This window comes from Halichoerus grypus, chromosome 2 (genome assembly GCF_964656455.1).
Source record: "Halichoerus grypus chromosome 2, mHalGry1.hap1.1, whole genome shotgun sequence".
NCBI classification, from domain to species: domain Eukaryota; kingdom Metazoa; phylum Chordata; class Mammalia; order Carnivora; family Phocidae; genus Halichoerus; species Halichoerus grypus.
In genome coordinates, this window is record NC_135713.1 from 112,278,662 (window position 1) to 112,298,100 (window position 19,439).

The 19,439-nt window shown below is 40.2% G+C and overlaps 1 protein-coding gene and 1 long non-coding RNA gene across 2 annotated transcripts; both read right to left on the bottom strand.

Moving 5' to 3' along the window:
* Positions 1-1,750: 1,750 nt before the first annotated feature.
* Positions 1,751-5,214, bottom strand: SPINK14 (serine peptidase inhibitor Kazal type 14 (putative)). The gene is made up of 4 exons (XM_036065739.2): positions 5,145-5,214; positions 4,061-4,104; positions 2,784-2,920; positions 1,751-1,796 (listed from the first exon to the last, which is right to left on the bottom strand). The coding sequence occupies exons 1-4, from the start codon at positions 5,212-5,214 to the stop codon at positions 1,751-1,753; spliced, it is 297 nt and encodes a 98-aa protein (XP_035921632.2).
* Positions 5,215-14,762: 9,548 nt separating this feature from the next.
* Positions 14,763-19,056, bottom strand: LOC118518749 (uncharacterized). Its single transcript, XR_013445364.1, has 4 exons — positions 18,699-19,056; positions 16,962-17,004; positions 15,395-15,504; positions 14,763-14,929 (listed from the first exon to the last, which is right to left on the bottom strand). It is a non-coding gene; the product is annotated as an uncharacterized LOC118518749 (long non-coding RNA).
* Between the last annotated feature and the right edge of the window lie 383 nt (positions 19,057-19,439).

Below are 19,439 nucleotides of genomic sequence, written 5' to 3' on the forward strand. Positions count from 1 at the left end.
CAGGACCCCAGCATGAAAGAGCTGGACAGAAAGCTCAGCATATTGCTGATTGGTGCTCGTGTGTGAGGAAACTACCCAAAGCCAAGAAAGAACCAGAGAGGATTAGCGATAACAGAGCCCAGATCTCATACAGGGCCTGTAATAGTGCCTGTTCCTGTTAGCCACACTAGAAAAACTTAAAATTCATGGAACATTGAGTGGAGTACCCAAGAGGAGCTTGCCTCAGTAATGAGCAACAGTTAGCCACTTAGTGAATACTGCACTGGTCCCACCTAACAACTCTTAAAAGTAATATCCCAGTAATGTCCTAGAGGGTCAGACTGTTTCCAAGTAACTGTTCCGTGTCTCAGAACAAAGCTCAAGACTATTTCCACAAATAATCAAAATATTCAGAACAAAACAAGATAAAATTAATAAAATTATGAATTCATAAATTCATTCACAAAAATTCATATCTTCGGATGTCATCCATCATGAGAAGAAAATCAACCATCCCAGAATTGACACAAATATTTGAATTAGCAGTCATAAAAATAGTTATTTAAACTATATTCCAGATGGCAAAAAAGTTAGAAACATGAAAGATAGATCAAACTTGTAGAGATGAAAATGAAAATGTTTGAGATGAAATATCTACTGCATGACACCCATGGCCGTTTAATCATTACAAGAGAAGAGATTTGTAAACATGAAGTTAAAGCAATAGTGTTAGAAAACAATCCTCCCTGCAGTTCTTGCTGTTCCTGCACCCCCCGGCACTTAGAAGAGTAGAAATAGACATACCATCAAGATGGAAACTATTTCATTTCCCCCAGAGCAATCTGCTTTTCATAGTCTAAAGACGATAGGCCAAAGGTGATTTTTCCCTTTTTTGCTGGAGCCCTGTGTCTGCCTTATAATTGGCATAGTAGTCAAGGTCAAAGAACTAACAGAACAGATAAGTGCTCTTGACCACAGTCTTACAAGAATATTCAGAGGCAGAAGAGATGCTTTTCCCAAGCCAGCAGGGAGCAAGCTGGCTGAGAGGAAGGGAGCATATTAGTGTGTATTAGTCTTCTCTCCATATTAGGAATGTACATATACACGGAAGAAATATAACCCAAAGAAAAATGTGTCCCGATAGGTTTCAGAGGTTAAAATGTGTCAAGAGAATTAAAAAAAAAAACCAATGGGACATTCATGGACACCACTGATGTAGGCCTCCTTCTATGGAGAAAAGTGGGGTCCGTGGACTGGGTGTGTGTAAATGCCTCTTGTCTCAATGCTGAGTCTAAAAGTGAGTTTGTTTAACGAGGGGCTTGCAGCAAGGAGGCGGTAAGAATGGCCAGGAAGAGCACAATGCTCCATAGTTCCTAGGAACTGGTTTTTAAGAAATGCCATAGAAATATAGAACTTTCTGTTGTGTTCCTTGGAAGACAACTTGGAGCATTTATATTATAGATTATTTCACTGTTCACAGTATTAGGAGCTGATGAATCCCAATACTTGTCCTTGACCTTTGGCTCAAATGTTAATTTTGTTCTATTTCTGAGAACTGAGACACAGATCTGAGGACCAAGTTAAGTCAGGCTTTCCGAAAAGTTTATTTATTAGGAAGAGAAGAGATCTAAGGAGCCCTCAGTTATCTGATACAAGCTCAGCAGGGGCAGGTCTCTGCCACCATCACATGGGAGGAGGGAAGAATGGCAAGAGAAGGATTGTCATGATGGGGAGAAAAAAGATATCCTCTTGGGCGTCCAAATCCACTCAGCTAACATTTTCCATCATTTTGAAATCTAATTTTCCCCCGAGATTTCCTAAAGGAAAAAAGCAGAATCAACATTTCGTGAATAAAATGTCAGAACTACAAAAACCCTTAAAAATTATTTTATCTATCATCCTTATTTTATATTTAAGGAAACTAAGAGCCAGAGCACAAAGGGAAATGACTACATACAAGAGTCAGGTTACTGGATTTCCTACCCAGTTATCCTTTCATGGCTCTAAGATGCCATGGACGATATTATGACCTATGCTACAACCTCTTTGAAAATAAGTTATTCAATCAGGCCTGAGCTTGTGCTCTCTAAGGCACATCAATCCTCACCTTATTCTCTTAACGTTCTCATGCTTTGGCCCAATTCTTCATGAGCTGGCATGATGTGGGGTTTATGCATTCCTGTCATTGCTCCTTGTACAAAACTACAAAATGATTGTTGGGTTGAGGGCTGCAGTCTGATGTCACGAGGAGAATTTTACTCCCTGTGAACTGCGCTGGCTTACACAGAGCTCAAGCTGAAGCCATGGTTTTGGGAGACCTCAGTGTCTAATCACTAATAATCATGTCCCATAAACCCAAAAACCTAAACACGGGCTCTTAGCAAAAGGACCCAAACTTTGCAGTCACCTCATCCTAGCTCAGAGTTTCAGACACATAAGAGATTGAAGGTATCTGAGAGAAGGCAAAACCACAGTTCGTCTTCCAGTCAAAGAATTTCGGGGCTGAATGGAATCACTGAAGCTTTACTTGGCCTATGGGAACGGACATTGCCTGGCATATGGGAGTGTGAGGGCTCAGCCAGAAGGGCCCAAAACACCGCAGAGTACACTGAGTCTGCTTTCCACCCCAGCGGGCTTTCTATTGCCATATGCTCTTCTGATTGGGGACTGATTAGTATCTGTGCAAACTGGAGCAAATTCCTGGCTTCAAGGCTGACGTACTTGGTAGAAGAGGTACATGGTCATTGCTGTAGGCTAAGCTCGTCTTTGTTCTCTTCCTCCTACCCCCCCCAAAGAGTACTCACAGGCTCTCAATACACAAGATGCAGGGGTTTTCATAGGTTACAAAATTAGTGCCACAGATGGGTTGATATAAACCGGGGCAGGGGTTCACGGTTCCAGTGAACCAACTCAAGTCTACTTTCTTATACGGACATTTCACCTGAAATTTCAGTCAAAAAGAATGATATGATTACAATCACCCTCACAGACAGGTAGGTCACATCTGGACCTGATTAGGAAAATCTAAACACAGTCAGGATCCCATTACAGTCACACAAAGTGCTTACAGCTGCCCCTCCACAAAGCCGCGGAGGCCGAACTTCTGTTTACCCCATCTGTCAACCACGATGCCCTCCTTGTGAGGAGCTCCTGACAGTCACAGGGCACAGACGCCTGCTACCCTCTGGTGGGAAAGGGACGAGTGGACAAACAGGATGTATTTGGGAAATTTAGCTTCTTTCTCAATCTCCTTTATTCCCAGAGTATCAGACATGGGAATAGTCTTAGAGATGTTCTGTGCCAACCGGGCAAAAAAAACCCTGAAAGTCCATAAGTGGAGAAGCTGTTTCACTGAAACCCATATGCTTTGATTTAAAATATGTACCATAGTTTATCCATTCTCAAAATCACCAAGTCAACTCTTTTCTTGAAGTTGTGAAATGTGAAAGCATTTAGCCCAATGCCCTGACTTTGTAGGGAACACGAAAAACAAAAGAAGGGATGCGTCTCATCAGGGAGGAGAATCCATGTCCACTCACAGTGCTGGTATCAGTGGCAGCTTGAAGCAGTGACGCGGGGTTGCTGGAACTTGAGGAGGTGGCCTCAGGGGCTCTAGGAGAGCCATAGAGAGATTGATAACATGCCTCTGATACAAGGTGGGGGGAGACTTTTGGCTGAGTATTTAGAGAAAGAGGGATCATATCTGAGCTTAGAAACTCTTCTCCTTCTTTCCTTATCCAACACGACCACAATGGCCAGGCCCTATCATCCTGTACGTCTGTCACCCAATGAATCCCTCCACTTTCTCTATTCCCCAGGCAATGGTCAGGGTTCATAAACATTTCCTAGGCACTGGGGAGGGAGCGTTCTCCGGTTGTCAGATGACCAAGTCTTGGCCTGGTTCCCGGTTTGGATCACTCTACTCGGGGCGGTTGTACCAGCAGTGTACCTGCCACGTTCCTGTGAGTGGACTCTGAAGAATGCCGCACAGATGGCATTGCCAAAGTAAGATTCTAACACAGCGATTCCAGAGAAAACTCAGATTAGAATGTCTGTCCTGAGAAATAGAGTAGAAGATTACCTTAACAGTTCCATGTGGTGGCCACCACTGTCGACGGCCTGAAACTAAGACATACATGAGAATAGTTGCAGAGTATAATACCTCGTGAATCCTAGCTTAATCTGTTGGCAGAATTAAAGAATTCTAATTTATTACTGGGGAAGCTTGCAATATGAGCACATTCTTTTATTTATACATGCATTCATTTTTTCCCCTCAAAAAGTCTTCTACTCCTGATAGATAATGAGAAAGTGATCACTGCTCTCGTAAATGTTGCCAGTCCGGTGTACCAAACAAGTTTTTGATTAATAGGAGTTAGCCTGGGCTTGAGATGATTCAGAACTGGCAGCCAATACATAAAAGACATGAAGAGATGCTAGAACTTTAAAGAGACCGTTAGCCCAATCCCTGTATTTTACAGAGAAGGGAAGGACACTTGCTAATGCCCAGGAATTCATGGTAGGTAGGTGAAAATGCAAGCTCTTCAGTCCTTGAGCCTTAGGTCTTTTTAAAACTCCCTACAGGGCTCTTCTCTAAAAGAGGGCAAAAAAGGTAACACCCACTCGAATTCATGGCAAAGCATTTTCAAAAGCTTTGAGTCTTTGAGATGTGCTGTGCCGTGGGCATGTTGCCCACCACTGTAACGTCATACCTCACTGAGTCCCCATGAGTTAGGTTTCATAATCTGCATTAATAGACGGGAAAGCAAAGGCCCTTGCACATTGGCTGGGAGCCTTTTCTTGGGACCACACTCCATTGCCTTTCTCTCTATAGATACAGATACACATATAGTAAAGTGATAGACTTACATAAATAGATTGAAAATAATTCCAAAGCATTCTTTCAGATTACAATGTCAGAGCTCACAATCCTACATAACTGCCAGAACGAGTCAAATCAAAAATCACTCACCAGAGGGGCGCCTGGGTGGCTCAGTTGGTTAAGTGTCTGCCTTCGGGCTCAGGTCATGATCCTGGGGTCCTGGGATCAGTCCCCGCTTCTGGCTCTCTCTTCATAGGAGAGTCTGCTTCTCCCTCTGCCCCTCCCCCTGGCTGTGCTCTCTCTCTCTCAAATAAATAAAATCTTAAAAAAAAAAATTACTCACCAGCAGGTAACACCCAATGTATCAAGATGAAGAACAACAGAGAGCAGAATACTAGAAGATATTTGACCATTTTTCCTCCTGGTGTGTGTGTCCTTAGAATGATGCTCTGAGATATTGCCTGGGATGTTCTCCTCTAGTACAATCACTAGAGCAAGGTAATCAAGATATTAAGACCGTCCTTGGAGTGAATATCCATCTCTAGCCTTCCCACTGCAACCACAGTACGCCATATCTGGAAAATGAGCTTAGAAACTCATTTCACCCTTCCCCAAGAACAAATGTTCAGAAAAAACTAAACTTGGTTAGTCATAAAGTATAGAACTCAGTGAGAGATCTGTGACTACTTAGAAGACAGAAGTAAATCAGAAGTTACTCTTTGGACAGAATTGTATTATTTTAGTGTGGAGGTATTTTAGATGTCTTGAAAAGGCAATCCCTTACCTAAAGATTCACCCAGATTTTTTTCCTTGAGGGGATACAAAGAAAATGATGAGGCCACTAGAGGCTTCTGGGCAACAAGACCTTCTCAACAGAGGAAGCAGGTCTGTACTTGCTCACGAAGCAGAGACTGCGTCTTTGCGGTAAGACAAAGATTGTAATATTTTAGGCATATTTGGCTGTGCTGAGAATCTTCTGAGATGGACCGCTCAACTTTCTTGGAGCATTCTGAGAGAGTACATAGGGAGAAATACCATTCCATGCTATTTCATGGGGGCCCCAAAGTTATTGCTCACTGAGCAAATCCTCCTGTGGGATTGCCTTCCCTTGTAGCAGCCTTTCTGACCCTAGAGAATGGTAGACGCAGGTTCCAGGTCTGACCAAGGGACCACATTGAACTCCCCTATCTTCCTAACCCTACAAAAGTGACTGGGTCCTCCCTACATGCTCTGGCCTTCCTCTCTGCTCGGTAGCATATGGGACTAGGCAACTGACATAAACTCTTTCCCAGATGCTACGGTGTGACATGTGATATCTGAGACACAGTAAACTCTCTAGGGGACTCCACTCCCCAAGATGGTTGGAGGTTCTTGGCACAGTGTCCAGAGCTGCCTAGCTGCCTACCCTGCCTGCTCTGGGGACAATCTAGGACATGTTTTTGCTCAGCACACCCCATCTCTTCCTGACATCGTCCCTGGCCTCCTTCGGGAATGGAGCAGCAACAGTGGAAGACGCAGCTGCACGAGCGCAGGATGCCAGATGCCCACGCCCCTGCCACATATGTCCCCTTGGACCCACCTCAGAAAGAGGAGAAAAGGAAGAGAGATGTAACATGCTCCTTCGTGGCTCGTGCCTCTTTTAAGGAGCAAGTACTAGGGCTGCAGGAGGGGGTAGAACAGCTATGTAGGAGAGATAAGGCACTGAGGCATCGTGTGCTGGGAGGAGCAGGCCCTGGAGGCCCCACATTCAGGGTAAATCAAAGTCAAACCTCAGCAGGAGGCATTGGGGAAGGAAGCACAGAGCGGCCCAGTAGACTTGGGCATGGGAATGGGTCACCAGACACTGGACACGGCAGCCCTTGGCAGGCAATCCGAAGAGGCAATGGCCTGAGGAAACGTACCACAGTCAGAAAGGGCACAGCAGAAAAAGCAGAGGATGTTCCACAACAAGAGTCATACCTGGGGCCAGCGTGCAAGAAAGGAGGTGGGTGCTGAACGAGGTCTCCGGATACCATTTGCAGTGGGTCCAGTCTTGTTCTTGAGCTGAACCAGAGCCTTTGCTGCATTGTGACCTGGAAGATTTGTGCTCATGGCCGAGTTTCCTCCTGTTATCTGAACTTCTTGCCTCCATCTTCCTTCCTGTAAAGAACAGTTGTTCTTACACCAAGGAAATATGTGAACTTGAGAAAATAGGTAAAATAGAAATTTAAAAAAGAAAAAGACATTAAATCTCAAAACCCAGAGATAACTGTTAAACATGTATTGAATTATATTGTTCCAGTTTTTAAAAATCAAATTTTTGTAATACTATATATTGTTTTCTGCCTTTTTCACTTAGAAATGTACTGTGACATTTTCTTGATTTTTGAATGTAGTCATACAGTACTTGAATTTAGATGCCTGGTGCCATATTCTGTCACATATATGGGTTTTTATTGTATTAATATTCTTCCACTATTGCTCAATTAGGTTGATTCCAATTTTCATTATTATTAACAATGCTAGAATGAACAAATTTTTATTTACCTCAGTTAATTTATTTCTTATTAACTTTAATAAGTGCCTAAAAACAAACCTACTGGACACTTCCAGAAAGGACCTGAGTCATCTAGAATATTACAGAGGAGGTTTTCACCTAATTTGTGGGCTCTGTGCTTGTAAAATGTGGAACATTTTGAAAATACAATGCCACCTTACTAAGTGAATCATTTATCCCCCAACTTAGAGAGATAGAGGGACTCCATTGCGTAGAAAGCATTACAGAAGAAAAAGTAAAACATCATAGGAAAGAAATAAGGCTAAAATATCTAGAGCTTTTCCAAACTCCCCCAAATTCCAGTTGAATTAATAATATTGGGTGAGGAGAATAAGTAAGATTAAGGAATCACATCTTCCTCAGAAAATCCTTAGTCTATGACTTTCTCATCATGGATCATATCCATGGCTTAATGCTAAAAGCTGTAACTTGGGGCTTTTTCCCTGGATGGCAGGCTCCTCTTCCTAGCTATGGAATGATTTGATTTGTATGTTTCATGTCACTTCAAACCAACATTTTCAAAAACCAACTCCTTACTCTATAGTCCAAAGTCGGTGCTTATCACCTTTTAGGGATACCAAAATCCTCCGTAAGATTTAACCTACAGCTCCGCTGTTTTCCTGCAGAAAGGAAAGTTTCAGCTCCACTGCCCAATTTACAGAGCTTTCTTGTCTAGCCCATTCTGTGAACAATTTATATTCACAGCAGAGCACTGAGCTGCCTTCCTTTACGCCCCAACAGCTGTCCTTCCCTCACAGAAGAGCCACTACACAGATGTCAGTCCAACCCCAGGCTATAGGATAAAGTCTTTTTCTTCTCAAGGATTTTATAGACGCCATAGGGCAGCACTAGCCACACTAGCATAATCTCCTGCTCTGGTCTCGAGCACTGATTTGAGTAACAGAATTCCTGACCTGTTCTCCTGACTGACCAAGATGGCCTTAATGGCCTTCAAGTTCCCCTCAGCTTGACAAAAATACAGACAGACTTCTACCTGACTCCAGGCCCCTGACCTCCCCTATCTTAGAACATTTACTTTAGAAATGTTATAACTGTAAATTCTTTCTCTGTTGCCCTGAGACATAATTCTCTTTGGAAACCCCTCACCAGTTTTACAACCCGGAAAAGTCTTTCTCGAGGACCCGGGAGGTATCCCTTTGAAATTTAGCCACCAGGAAAGACCTTGCAGGCTATCTCCTAGTCTCTGTGGAAGGGCAGGAGCCTAACTTTTCTTGGACACCTGCTCTAAGTTGCAAAACTACCTCCTGTCATAAAGATACGAGAAGTTCATATTCCGTTAGATAAAGCCAAATTTATATTTCCTTAGATAAAGCCATAGGCCAAATGGCCTATGATTTTCCTTTCACCTCCTCCAGTACTTTCTCACTAGCTCACCCAGACCTTAAAAACCTTCCTCCTTTTTTTCCAGCAGCATTAAGTTCATTCTGAGCTCTGGCTTCTCTTACCCAATAGCATTGGGTAAGTCTTCTTTGCCTATTTAATCTTACCTGATGTAATTTTCAGTTTGACAGGAGCATCCCACATACCCAATAAGACAAGTTTTCTTGTCTCTTTTCTTTGGACAGAATCACTGTTTTGTTGCTATTTCCTTTACTTCTTTTTTTTTTTTTTTTTTTATTCTTGCATGCATTCTTTTTTTTTTTTTTTTTAATTTTTTTATTGTTATGTTAATCCCCGTACATTACATCATTAGTTTTAGATATAGTGTTCCATGATTCATTGTTTGTGCATAACACCCAGTGCTCCATGCAGAACGTGCCCTCCTCAATACCCATCACCAGGCTAACCCATCCTCCCAACCCCCTCCCCTCTAGAACCCTCAGTTTGTTTTTCAGAGTCCATCGTCTCTCATGGTTCTTCTCCCCCTCCGATTCCCCCCCTTCATTCTTGCCCTCCTGCTACATTCTTCTTCTTTTTTTCTTTCTTAACATATATTGCATTATTTGTTTCAGAGGTACAGATCTGAGATTCAACAGTCCTGCACAATTCACTTCTTTTTAACACCAACACTCAACCTAGTATAATTCAAGTGTCAGCCTTTCTACCTTGCGGATGTGCAATTCTAGCATAAAATGGAAGCTCTTACTTCTTGCTAACCCTACTTCTTTCCTTAATTGCCCATTTGTTTACTCCTCTCTAGCATTCAGAGGTCCTCCCTGCACTATGCACTCACTGGTCTGCTGGTCCCTGTTGGTAACTTCTGGCTGCTACTCCCAGTCCCCTAGGATTCACCAAGAGGTAGACTTGAGACAAGTCACCCTTCCCTTTTGCTGTCCTCATCCTTTGTTCTCCCTAAAACTTCCATCCCTGGCTGTACAGATGTACATGAATTTGTTCACTAGAAGGGTGGAGAAAGGGAAATCTTTAAAGGGAATTACTGAGAAGGGGGAGAAGGTAAAAAGCTGGTAAGATAGAGACAAGTTTCTTCAAAGAGGAGAAGGAAAATAAGAAATCCTTAAGATGAGGCCCCGACGGTGAGCTCACCCAGTGTCTGATCTGATTCCTCTTCCCTCAGGCTTCCATCTCTTTTCAAAGACTGATTTGCTTTTCTCCATTTCACTTCGGGGCGGCAAATCCTGCCCACAGTCTCTTACGGGACGTGTGGAGGAGAAGCTCTGACCATCTAAATCGTGAGCACCCAGGTTAAGTGTGGGTGCTTTGAGTCAACTCTCCTTTGCAATGTTCTCCGATCAGTGTGAGTTGAAGACATCCCACTTTCTTTTCAGGGTTGCACCTGACACACAGCTATGAGCACATGTACGCAGACACACACTTCTGCTCGCCAAAATGAAGCATTAAGTCTCAGATGGTACAGTAGAAGTTCTCAAATTCTATATTGTGACCCTTTAGTAGGTTGTGAAATTTATTTTGTTACCACCATTATTTTAAAATATAGTAAAATGGAGTGAATAGAGTAGAATAACATAAAAATTACAGCGCAACTTCAATAGCGTGTGTGTTTCTAGGTGGTGAGGTAGAATACAATTTTTTTTTTTTCACTGCGAGTCACAGTCAATGAAGTTTCAAAACCCCTAGAATAAACCTACAGGTAAGGAAACAAATATTTGCTATCTGTAAGCTGTGTACCTCTTGCAAGGAGAAAATAAGTTTTTATGCATGTTTTCAGCCAAAAGCCTGATATAGTGCTTTGTTCTTAGCAATTCAACAAGCATTTCTTATGTCCCAACTTGGAACCCTTCTGTCCTCCCTTTCATAGTTACTGGAACATCAGAGGCACATTATAAGCTTATGTTTCTTGAAGGACTGAATGAAAACTTCCTCTAGTTGCAACATACCATACTATCCCCCAGAATCAATCTAACTTGTACCAACATTTGAAAAAAGTAAAGTGTTGTGGTAAGTGTTTCAAATGACACATTGATGTTATGAATAGCCTAAGCCCTCAGGTGTTGAATAGTCTAGTGGGGTTGGCAGAGAGGAAAAAAGCAGATGAGAAATCGTAATTCAAAATGTGCCAGGAAAATGGGTTTTCAAATCAAGTACTAGCATTATTAATGCTGGATAAATGTATTTATACTTGTTTTAAGGCATAGGATATGCTCCATCTTGATAATTTCTTCCCCTAATATTGATATATAGCAATATAAATTTTACCCTAAGCACTGCATTAGGAGGATTCCACAAATTATATTACTCTCTTCTTTTCATTCAACTCAAAATACTTTTAGTTTCTCGTTTGATTTCTTCTTTGACTCAGGGTTTATTTATTGCTGTGATATATGCTTTCCAAATATTGGAGATTTTCCAGAGATTTTTTTTTTTGCTTTGTTTTCTTATTCAATTCAGTTATGGTCAGAGGACATATGCCATGTGACTTGAATTCTTTTAAATTTATTGATACTTGTTTTATGGCCAAGAAATTGGTCTATCTTGGTAAATATTTCATGTGTACTTGAGAAGAATGTTTACGCTGCTGTTGTGTGTGTGTGGGGGGGTGTTCTCAGGTCATGTGGTTGATAGTATCACTCAACTCTGCCACACGATTGCTAATATTCTTGTTTTATTAATTTTTGAGAGATGGATATTGAAATCTCTGATTATGGTCATGGATTTGTTTATTTTTCCTTACACTTGGATTCATTTTTGATTTGTGAATCTTGAAGTTCTGTTATGAGGTTCATAAACATTTAAGACTTTTATATCTCCTTAATTAATTGAAAACTTTATCATTATAAAATGAATTCTCATCCTTTCAATTAGTCTTTGCTCTAAAATCTATTTTGCTCATATTAACATTGCCATTCCAGCTTTCTTTTGACTAATGTTAACATGGTAAATCTTATTTTATCCTTTTAATTTTATTTTATTTGTGCTTTTACTTACTTATTTACTTACTTACTTGATATTTTATTTTATTATTATTATTTTGTTTTATTTTATTTTGTTATGTTAGTCACCATAGAATACATCATTAGTTTTTGATGTAGTGATCCATGATTTATTGTTAATATTTTATTTTTAAGTAATCTCTACACCCAACATGGGGTTTGAACTCACAACCCTGAGATGAACAGTTGTATGCTCTACTGACTGAGTCAGCTGGGTGCCCCTGTGCTTTTATTTTTAAAGTGTTTTTCTTGTAAAACACACTTGTTTGTTTGCTTTTTAAAAATCTAGTCTTTTTTTAAAAATCCAGTCTGGCAATCTCTTCCTTTAATTGGCGTGTTTAGACCATTCATATTTAATATGATAATTGATATACTTACCATAATGGTTAATTTTATATGTCAACTTGGCTAGGCCACAGTGGCCAGATATTTGGTCAACACCATTGTGAAGATATTTTTCAGATACAATCAACATTTAGGTTAGTATATCTTGTTGTTATTATTGTTGTTTGTAGTTAAATTATTTATTATTATAAGGTCAACACCCATGTACCCAGCACTCTAGTGATGAGCTAGAATGGCTTTTATCCTAAAAACCTTCCCCACGTTATTGCCTGCTGTACACTGAATATTTGTGTCCCCATCAAATTCATATGTTGAAGCTTAATTCTCAATGTGTTGGTATTAGGAGGTAGGACTTGTGGGTGGTGATTAGGTCATGAAGGCAGAGTCTAGAGAGCTCCCTTGCCCCTTCTGCCATGTGGGGACATAGCAAGAAGACAGTTCTCACCAGATACTGAATTTTCTGGCACCTTGATCTTGGATTTACCAGACTCCAGAACTGTAAGAAATAAACGTTTGCTGCTTAAGCCTCCCAGTTTATGTTGTTTTTTCTGTTTTGTTTTGTTTTTTTTTGGTTATAGCAGCCCAAACAGACTAAGGCCTGCCTAATCACAGCCCCCTGTCACAGACTCTATTCTGACTTCTTTGTTAATCACTCACAGGCATTTTTAATAGTTTTACTACCTATATGTGCCTTTGGGATTTCCTCTTTGGTGAAGTGTCTAAATCAGTAGACGCTGAGTAGAGCATACTATTTTCTGTAATGTGGGTGAGCCTCCTGCAAACAGTTGAAGACCCTAAGAGAAGAAGCCTAAGATCTCTTGGGGAAGGAGAATTCTGCCTCTCAACTGCCTTGAGACTCGAGCTGCAACATCAACACTTCCCTGGGTCTCCAGGCTGCTGACCCACTTCCCAGCCCCCATAATCACATGAGTCAATTACTTAAAATAAATATTTTTCTTTCTCTCTTGTCTCTGTATCTTTCTCCGTCTCTCTTTCTCTCTCTCTCTCTACACACACACACACACACACAATTGGTTTTGTTTTTCTGAAAAACCCTAATTAACACAATTACATCGAATCTACCATCTTGCTACTTGCTTTCTATTAGGTCAATCTGTTTTTCCCCTTTACCTCCTTTGTCTTCTTTTGCACACACAAATATAGTATTTTTTTCATCATTCCATTTTATCTCCTTTGCAGCATATTTAGTGTTGCTTTAGGATATATAGTATACATTCTAACTTCTCACAGTGCACCTTGAAGTGGTATTATACCATTTAACTTAGCACAGAATCTTATAATGAAATAGTTTCATTTCTTTCTTCTATTGCTATGTTGTCATGCATTTTATTTTCACATATGAAAAATAAAAACAAAGTTCTGGCAACCTAGCTGCTATGGACAAAATTGTGTCCCCTACAAATACAAATGTGAAAACACTAATTCCCATTGTGACTGTATTTGGAGATAGGGCTTTAGGAGGTAATTAAGGTTAAATGAGGTCATAAGGGTCAGGTCTTTCAGTTCTTACTGAACCTTCAATAATTCTTGATTATAGTCTTTTTTACATTGTATAGTAAACAACTGTTCAAAAGTATGTCTCTGACTAGTGTACCAACTCCTTAGTGGCATGGATTCTTTGCCCATTTGTATTGCCTTTCCTTACACAATGGATTGCTTGACCTATAGTGATCTTTCTATGTGTGTTGTTAGAAAAAACACAAAAATCTCTACAAAATAGCTGGCAAGCATTTGCCCAGTCTTCACTAAAAGAGCATTGTGCTGGGGCACCTGGGTGGCTCAGTCGGTTAAGCATCCAATTCTTGATTTCAAGCTCAGATCATGATCTCAAGGTCATGAGATGGAGCCCTGCGGTGGGCTCCATGCTCAGTGGGGAGTCTGCTTGAGGTTCTCTCTCTTCTTCTCCCTCTGTCCCTCCCCTCCTGCATGTGCATGCTCTCTCTCTCTTTCTCAAATGAATAAATAAATCTTTAAAAAAAATCTTTAAAAAATCTTTGGACAGATGAACTTATAGGGCATAACTTTGTTCCTATTTAAAAACTTACTGTTAGAAAATTCTTCTCTTTACCAATGCAAAATATCTATCTTTGCATGTTACATTAATGACATAACTCCTCCTGTGGAGCCCCAGAAACGAGAAAGTTCTGATCTGTCTATCTTATGATATTTCTGCATATGCCCTCATCTTTCCCAGTTACCTTGAACTTTCCTTGGGCCTTTTAGTGACTTCAACAATTTAATCAGATTATATTGTTTTTATTCTCTTCCCAACATGATCAACAAAATGTCTTCCTTTGTGGGTGCCACTTGTGACTGAGTCCTCTTTAAATAGATATCTAACATCTAATATTATTCCTGGTCTGATTAGTTGACAGTATTATGGATTCTTACTTTATCTTTCTCCAAAGCTGAAATTTCCACTTTTCATTATTGTGGCTAAAGGTACTAATGTTAGACTTGTGGTCAGATCTGCCACTTGATGCATGTTTACTTAAAAATTGTGAGGTTTTTTTTTTTTTTAATGGGATGCTAAGAGCAGATTCTTCTCTCACCAGTGTGTATACAATCTCTCCTACTCAACTTGAGTAGAAATAGAGGAAATCTTTCCGTGTGACCTATTGAGGGAAATGGCCATAGACATTCTCCTTAAGAGACAGTCACATCCAGAGACAAACCTGAAAGCTTTCTGCTGAGAATTTTTTATTGAAGAATGAAATCCATATATTTGCTCCCATAGCCATCCAACAGGGATTGATTCTCTACGTGGAATCTGCCAAAGGGAACTCGGTGCCCTTGAGCATCAGGGAGACTCAGCATTTTCCGTGCTTTGCCAAAAAAAGTGCACCACGACTATTCCTACAAGAGAAATAATTTTTTTTAAGGGAATGCTGTAGAGATCTTAAATTGAAACTTTAATATTCTTAGATCAAGCCAGCCAAACGAGCACAGAGCGTGAAAGGTAAGTAATTAGTAACTGAGCTCCAGCATGGCAGAAAAAGTAATTCAATGTACTAGTCAAAACCAGTGTTACGAGCCAAAAAATCTGTAAACATCTCTGTTATCTGCCACTTAGTAATATTATGATGTTGATCAAGTCTCCTTTTCCAGCTTCAGTTTCTTCCTACAATCCACTTTCTTTTTTTCTCTTGCCCTCTCTCTCTTTCTCTCTTTTTACTTCTTTTCGTAAAATATTATAATTATCAGTGAACCATCTCACTTTTATGCTTTGTAGGAGCATCTTGCTTATTAGGTAGCTATGATGGTTTCTGGCTCGGCGGGAAAGGCTATTTCTGCAAATAGCACATTAAATTCAGCACTTACACAACAGCATTGCAAAATAAACATTTGTTTGCATAGTTCTGCCCATCAGATCCACAGAGAGGTGAGTAGTCCATGGTACATATATCAGAATATTGGGTACACTCAATATCCTGCAGTCCAAAAAAAGGAAACAAAGAAAGAACAACTTCAAATTGTTAAATTATAGAAAATGAGCTTTTTTTAAAGGCCTCGAGATGTCATTTAGCCCTCAATCCCACATGCAAAAAGACATATCCTCTTCAATTTACAAAATCTGACCCAACCATGGTGGCAATCTTGTCACAGTAAGAGATAGCTTAGCTTGAGGTTAGGGCTTCCCTCTCACTCATTCTCCACTGGGTACTGGTGAATAGAGTACATCCAGTGGGTCTATCTTTTTTTTTTTTTTTTTAAAGATTTTATTTCTTTATTTGACAGAGAAAGACACAGCGAGGGAGGGAACACAAGCAGGGGGAGTGGGAGAGGGAGAAGCAGGCTTCTGCTGAGCAGGGAGCCCAGTGCGGGACTTGATACCAGGACCCTGGGATCATGATCTGAGCTGAAGGCAGATGCTTAATGACTGAGCCACCCAGGCACCCCCCAGTGGGTCTATCTTGTGCTTAATTTCCGAACCAGTCCTCTCCTCGCCACACAGTTATCCACTTTATTCAGGCCCTCCAGATGTCTTGCCTGCATAATTGCAGGTGTCTGCCAGTTTGCTGCCCAGTGTCCATGCTTAGCTGAGATTTCAGTCACCCTTCACACTCATGTCAGAGTGATCTTTTAAAAACCAAATCAGAACTTTTTTTCTTTTATTAGTTAACTGATTCCGCATCTACAGGAAGTCCCCTCATGAGCCGTGTTTACTTCTCTCATCTGCTCTGCCTCTAACTCCAGCTAAACTTGAATGATATTCCCGGAGTGTTTCCCGCTCCTATACATCCCTGTGCCTTAGCTTAGGCTGTTTTCCTATCTTACCCGACCTTACCCACTGGAGCCATCAAACAACTCCTAAGACTCCTAGTCCTCCTTAGAAATCAGTTTAACTCTTTTTATAACAGTTTCATGACAACATTTCTCTCCCTCACATTGGGTCAGATGCCACCCCTTAAAATGAACTGTCTTTACTACCACAACCCCATGTTTTTATTTCTCTTGTCACATTCCAACCTCTATTAAAATTATTGACATCCATTCACATAGCTCTTTACTCCAGAAGTGTCTTTACATTTGTTCTCGAGTTTTTTTTGTTTGTTTTTAAAAAAATAACTTCCTTTATTGTTATGAGAGTGTCCTCGAGTCCCTAATGTCCTCTTCTTAACCTGCTAATTAGTTGCAGTGTTAGAAAACAACCACATGTATACCAATCTGACCCAATTAAGGGCTATGAGTAAAATTTGTGGAGTTTTCCTCTGGAGAAGTAAATTAACTGTGTTCAGGTCTTTTGTTTAGGCCGGCCACATGACTTACCTATGACTATACATACTCACAGACAATTTCTAAAATGTCTATTTTAAAACTTTCATAAAGTGAGGAATTATTGTAACATTTTATATTAAGAATAAATAAAATTTCTGTGTATACTTACACATTTATTATCATGAAGTTTTCTGACTTGTAATCCTTTGTTTCTGAAAGAGAAGATTTTTATTGAATGGGTAATGCATTACTTGGCATTTCACAATCCACAGAGTAAAATACTGTCATATGTCATTCTGTATTCTCTGTCCTGTACTGAGAATGAGGAGCTCTGGTTAATATTCTACCCAGGTTGGCTAATACTGACCATTAACACCTTTGATGGATGATCATTTTGTAAACAAATAAAAATATAAGAAAATAAGATCAACACTAAGAGGAGATTGGGCATTTAAAAAAAATTAGTCCATGAATATTCAGATGAAAATCAAAGGCATAATATAGTGTGAAAACATTTTTTGCAGTTAAGAAAAAGAAAATATGTTCCAAATCCATCTGTGGCACTTGTAGTCTGTGTAATTTTGTTACAGTCACTTCTTTCTATAAGATTTCTGTCTTCTAAAAGGAGGCTATGAAATGATAAAACCAGTAAAATCTCGTGTTTAGTCTCTTGTGTTTTTATTAGTACATGAGTTTGAGTATCCTGAGAGACTTTATTCTGAATAACACTTGTTATTACACTTGACTATAAATTTTCAGAAGGGTTAGAAAAGAAGGAAGAAAAAGATGAGAAGGAAGAAGAGCTCATTTCTGTAAGTATGCAGTCTGTATTAGCTGCATAGCTAAGATTTGATGTGTTTTATCACCGTGGATCCTAAACACTATTATAATTTCTAGCTTACAGATGAGACGACTGAAGCATGAGGTGGATTGGGTATTTGCCTAATGTCACACATCTCCTAAGTGCAGTCTGGATTCTAATGCAGATCTATGACACCAAAGCCTGTGATTTTATTTTATTTTATTTTTTTTTTTTTTAAAGATTTTATTTATTTATTTGAGAGAGAGAGAATGAGAGAGAGAGCACATGAGAGGGGGGAGGGCCAGAGGGAGGAGCAGACTCCCTGCAGAGCAGGGAGCCCGATGCGGGACTCGATCCCGGGACTCCAGGATCATGACCTGAGCCGAAGGCAGTCGCTTAACCAACTGAGCCACCCAGGCGCCCAAGCCTGTGATTTTAATCACTAATCATAAAGTAGTGAATTCCAATTCCTGGAATGGCTGGTAATAACCATTCTTTCATTCTCCTAGAAGCTGAGATGTTTACAGTGAGGAACTCATACGTAATTTGCGGGCTACTGGTGGTGGGGGTCCCAACTATCCATTTGTACTTTCAATCTCCTCCCTAGACTTTTCCAGATAATCATAAGAAGCAACATGGATTTTCTCTGGGGTAGGAAGGATAGATCAAAGTTTTGTAAATAGCACCCATGGCAAAGAGCCTACATAGAGCTGTCTTCTGAGCTCTCATTATGCAATAAGAAAGACACAACAGAAGATTATGGAACTTTGACCAAGATACATTTTCTGCCTGAGACTCAGCTTCCTCAAATGTAATGTGGGAACAAAAATGTCTATAGGTAACAGCTAATGCCTGAGGAATAGTGTATAATGTAAATGAGAATTTGGCTGGATAGCAAAGAAATACATATCTCCTTTGAGATATAGCTAAATTTATTTGTTTATTTTTTATTTGAACAAAGCAATGCCCAAAGGGTATTGGAGGAGCACAACCAAAGGTAGGATTTATCAAACCACATTGTTATAAACCAAGCAGATTTTGGCCAATGTGGACTTCATGATCTTTAAAAAAAAAGAGGGGATCTAAACTGAGTATGATACTTACCGAGTTAGCATGCAAAACATGCATTCATTACTGTAAGTCTTATGATCTGTGCCACATATTGGATCCAGGTGCCTTGGGCATGCAATCTCAGAGCCTTTTGTGTTATATTTGGAGCAGTCCACCTATAATTGGAACAAAAAATAACGGCCTACATTGTCTTCCTTCAATTCTGTAGTCTTTCTCATATCAAGTTGGTAAGACAGAGAAGAGAGTGGAAAGAGTACTAGCCTCTTCAACTTTTTAGCAAACATGTCTAGAAGACCTTATATGGATCAGATGCTGTGCTACGGGCAGCTAGGTCAGACAGGTCAGACATGAAACATTCTGAAATTAGAGTTAGCTGTTTAAGAAGGAAATGTTAGTCTCTCCTTTTTGAGTTACAGTGAGAGTACAATGGAATAATGAGAGTGAAAAATACTCAGAAAAGTTTGAAATGACGCCTAAAAGTAACAGTTTACTTTATCTGTTGTTCTCCTTTTGCAAAGAGATTCCTTTTGTGACCTTTAAAGAAAGAACCACCACCAGGAGAAGCAGAGTAGGAATGGTTTTACCTCCCTAGGAATTATTTCCACCCACAGTGAGCCAGCTTCATTACTTTCACAGCTCCATTTACACATCAGCTCCGATTTCATTTTTACCAAGACCCCACAGAGAAGGTTACACTCACCTTTCTTCCCACTACTTGATCACCGGAAGACAGTGGCATGAGAGCATTTGAAGAGAAGGAATCAGAGAAAGAGC

Bases quoted from the DNA above. Each gene is read 5' to 3' on its own strand.
- SPINK14 (XM_036065739.2), bottom strand. From the start codon at position 5,214: ATGGTCAAATATCTTCTAGTATTCTGCTCTCTGTTGTTCTTCATCTTG. The intron at 2,921-4,060 runs GTAATCTTCTAC...CTGAAATTTCAG, and splicing joins CACCACATGGAACTGTTAAG to GTGAAATGTCCGTATAAGAA. The intron at 1,797-2,783 runs GTGAGTACTCTT...TTTTTCCTTTAG, and splicing joins ATCTTGTGTATTGAGAGCCT to GAAATCTCGGGGGAAAATTA.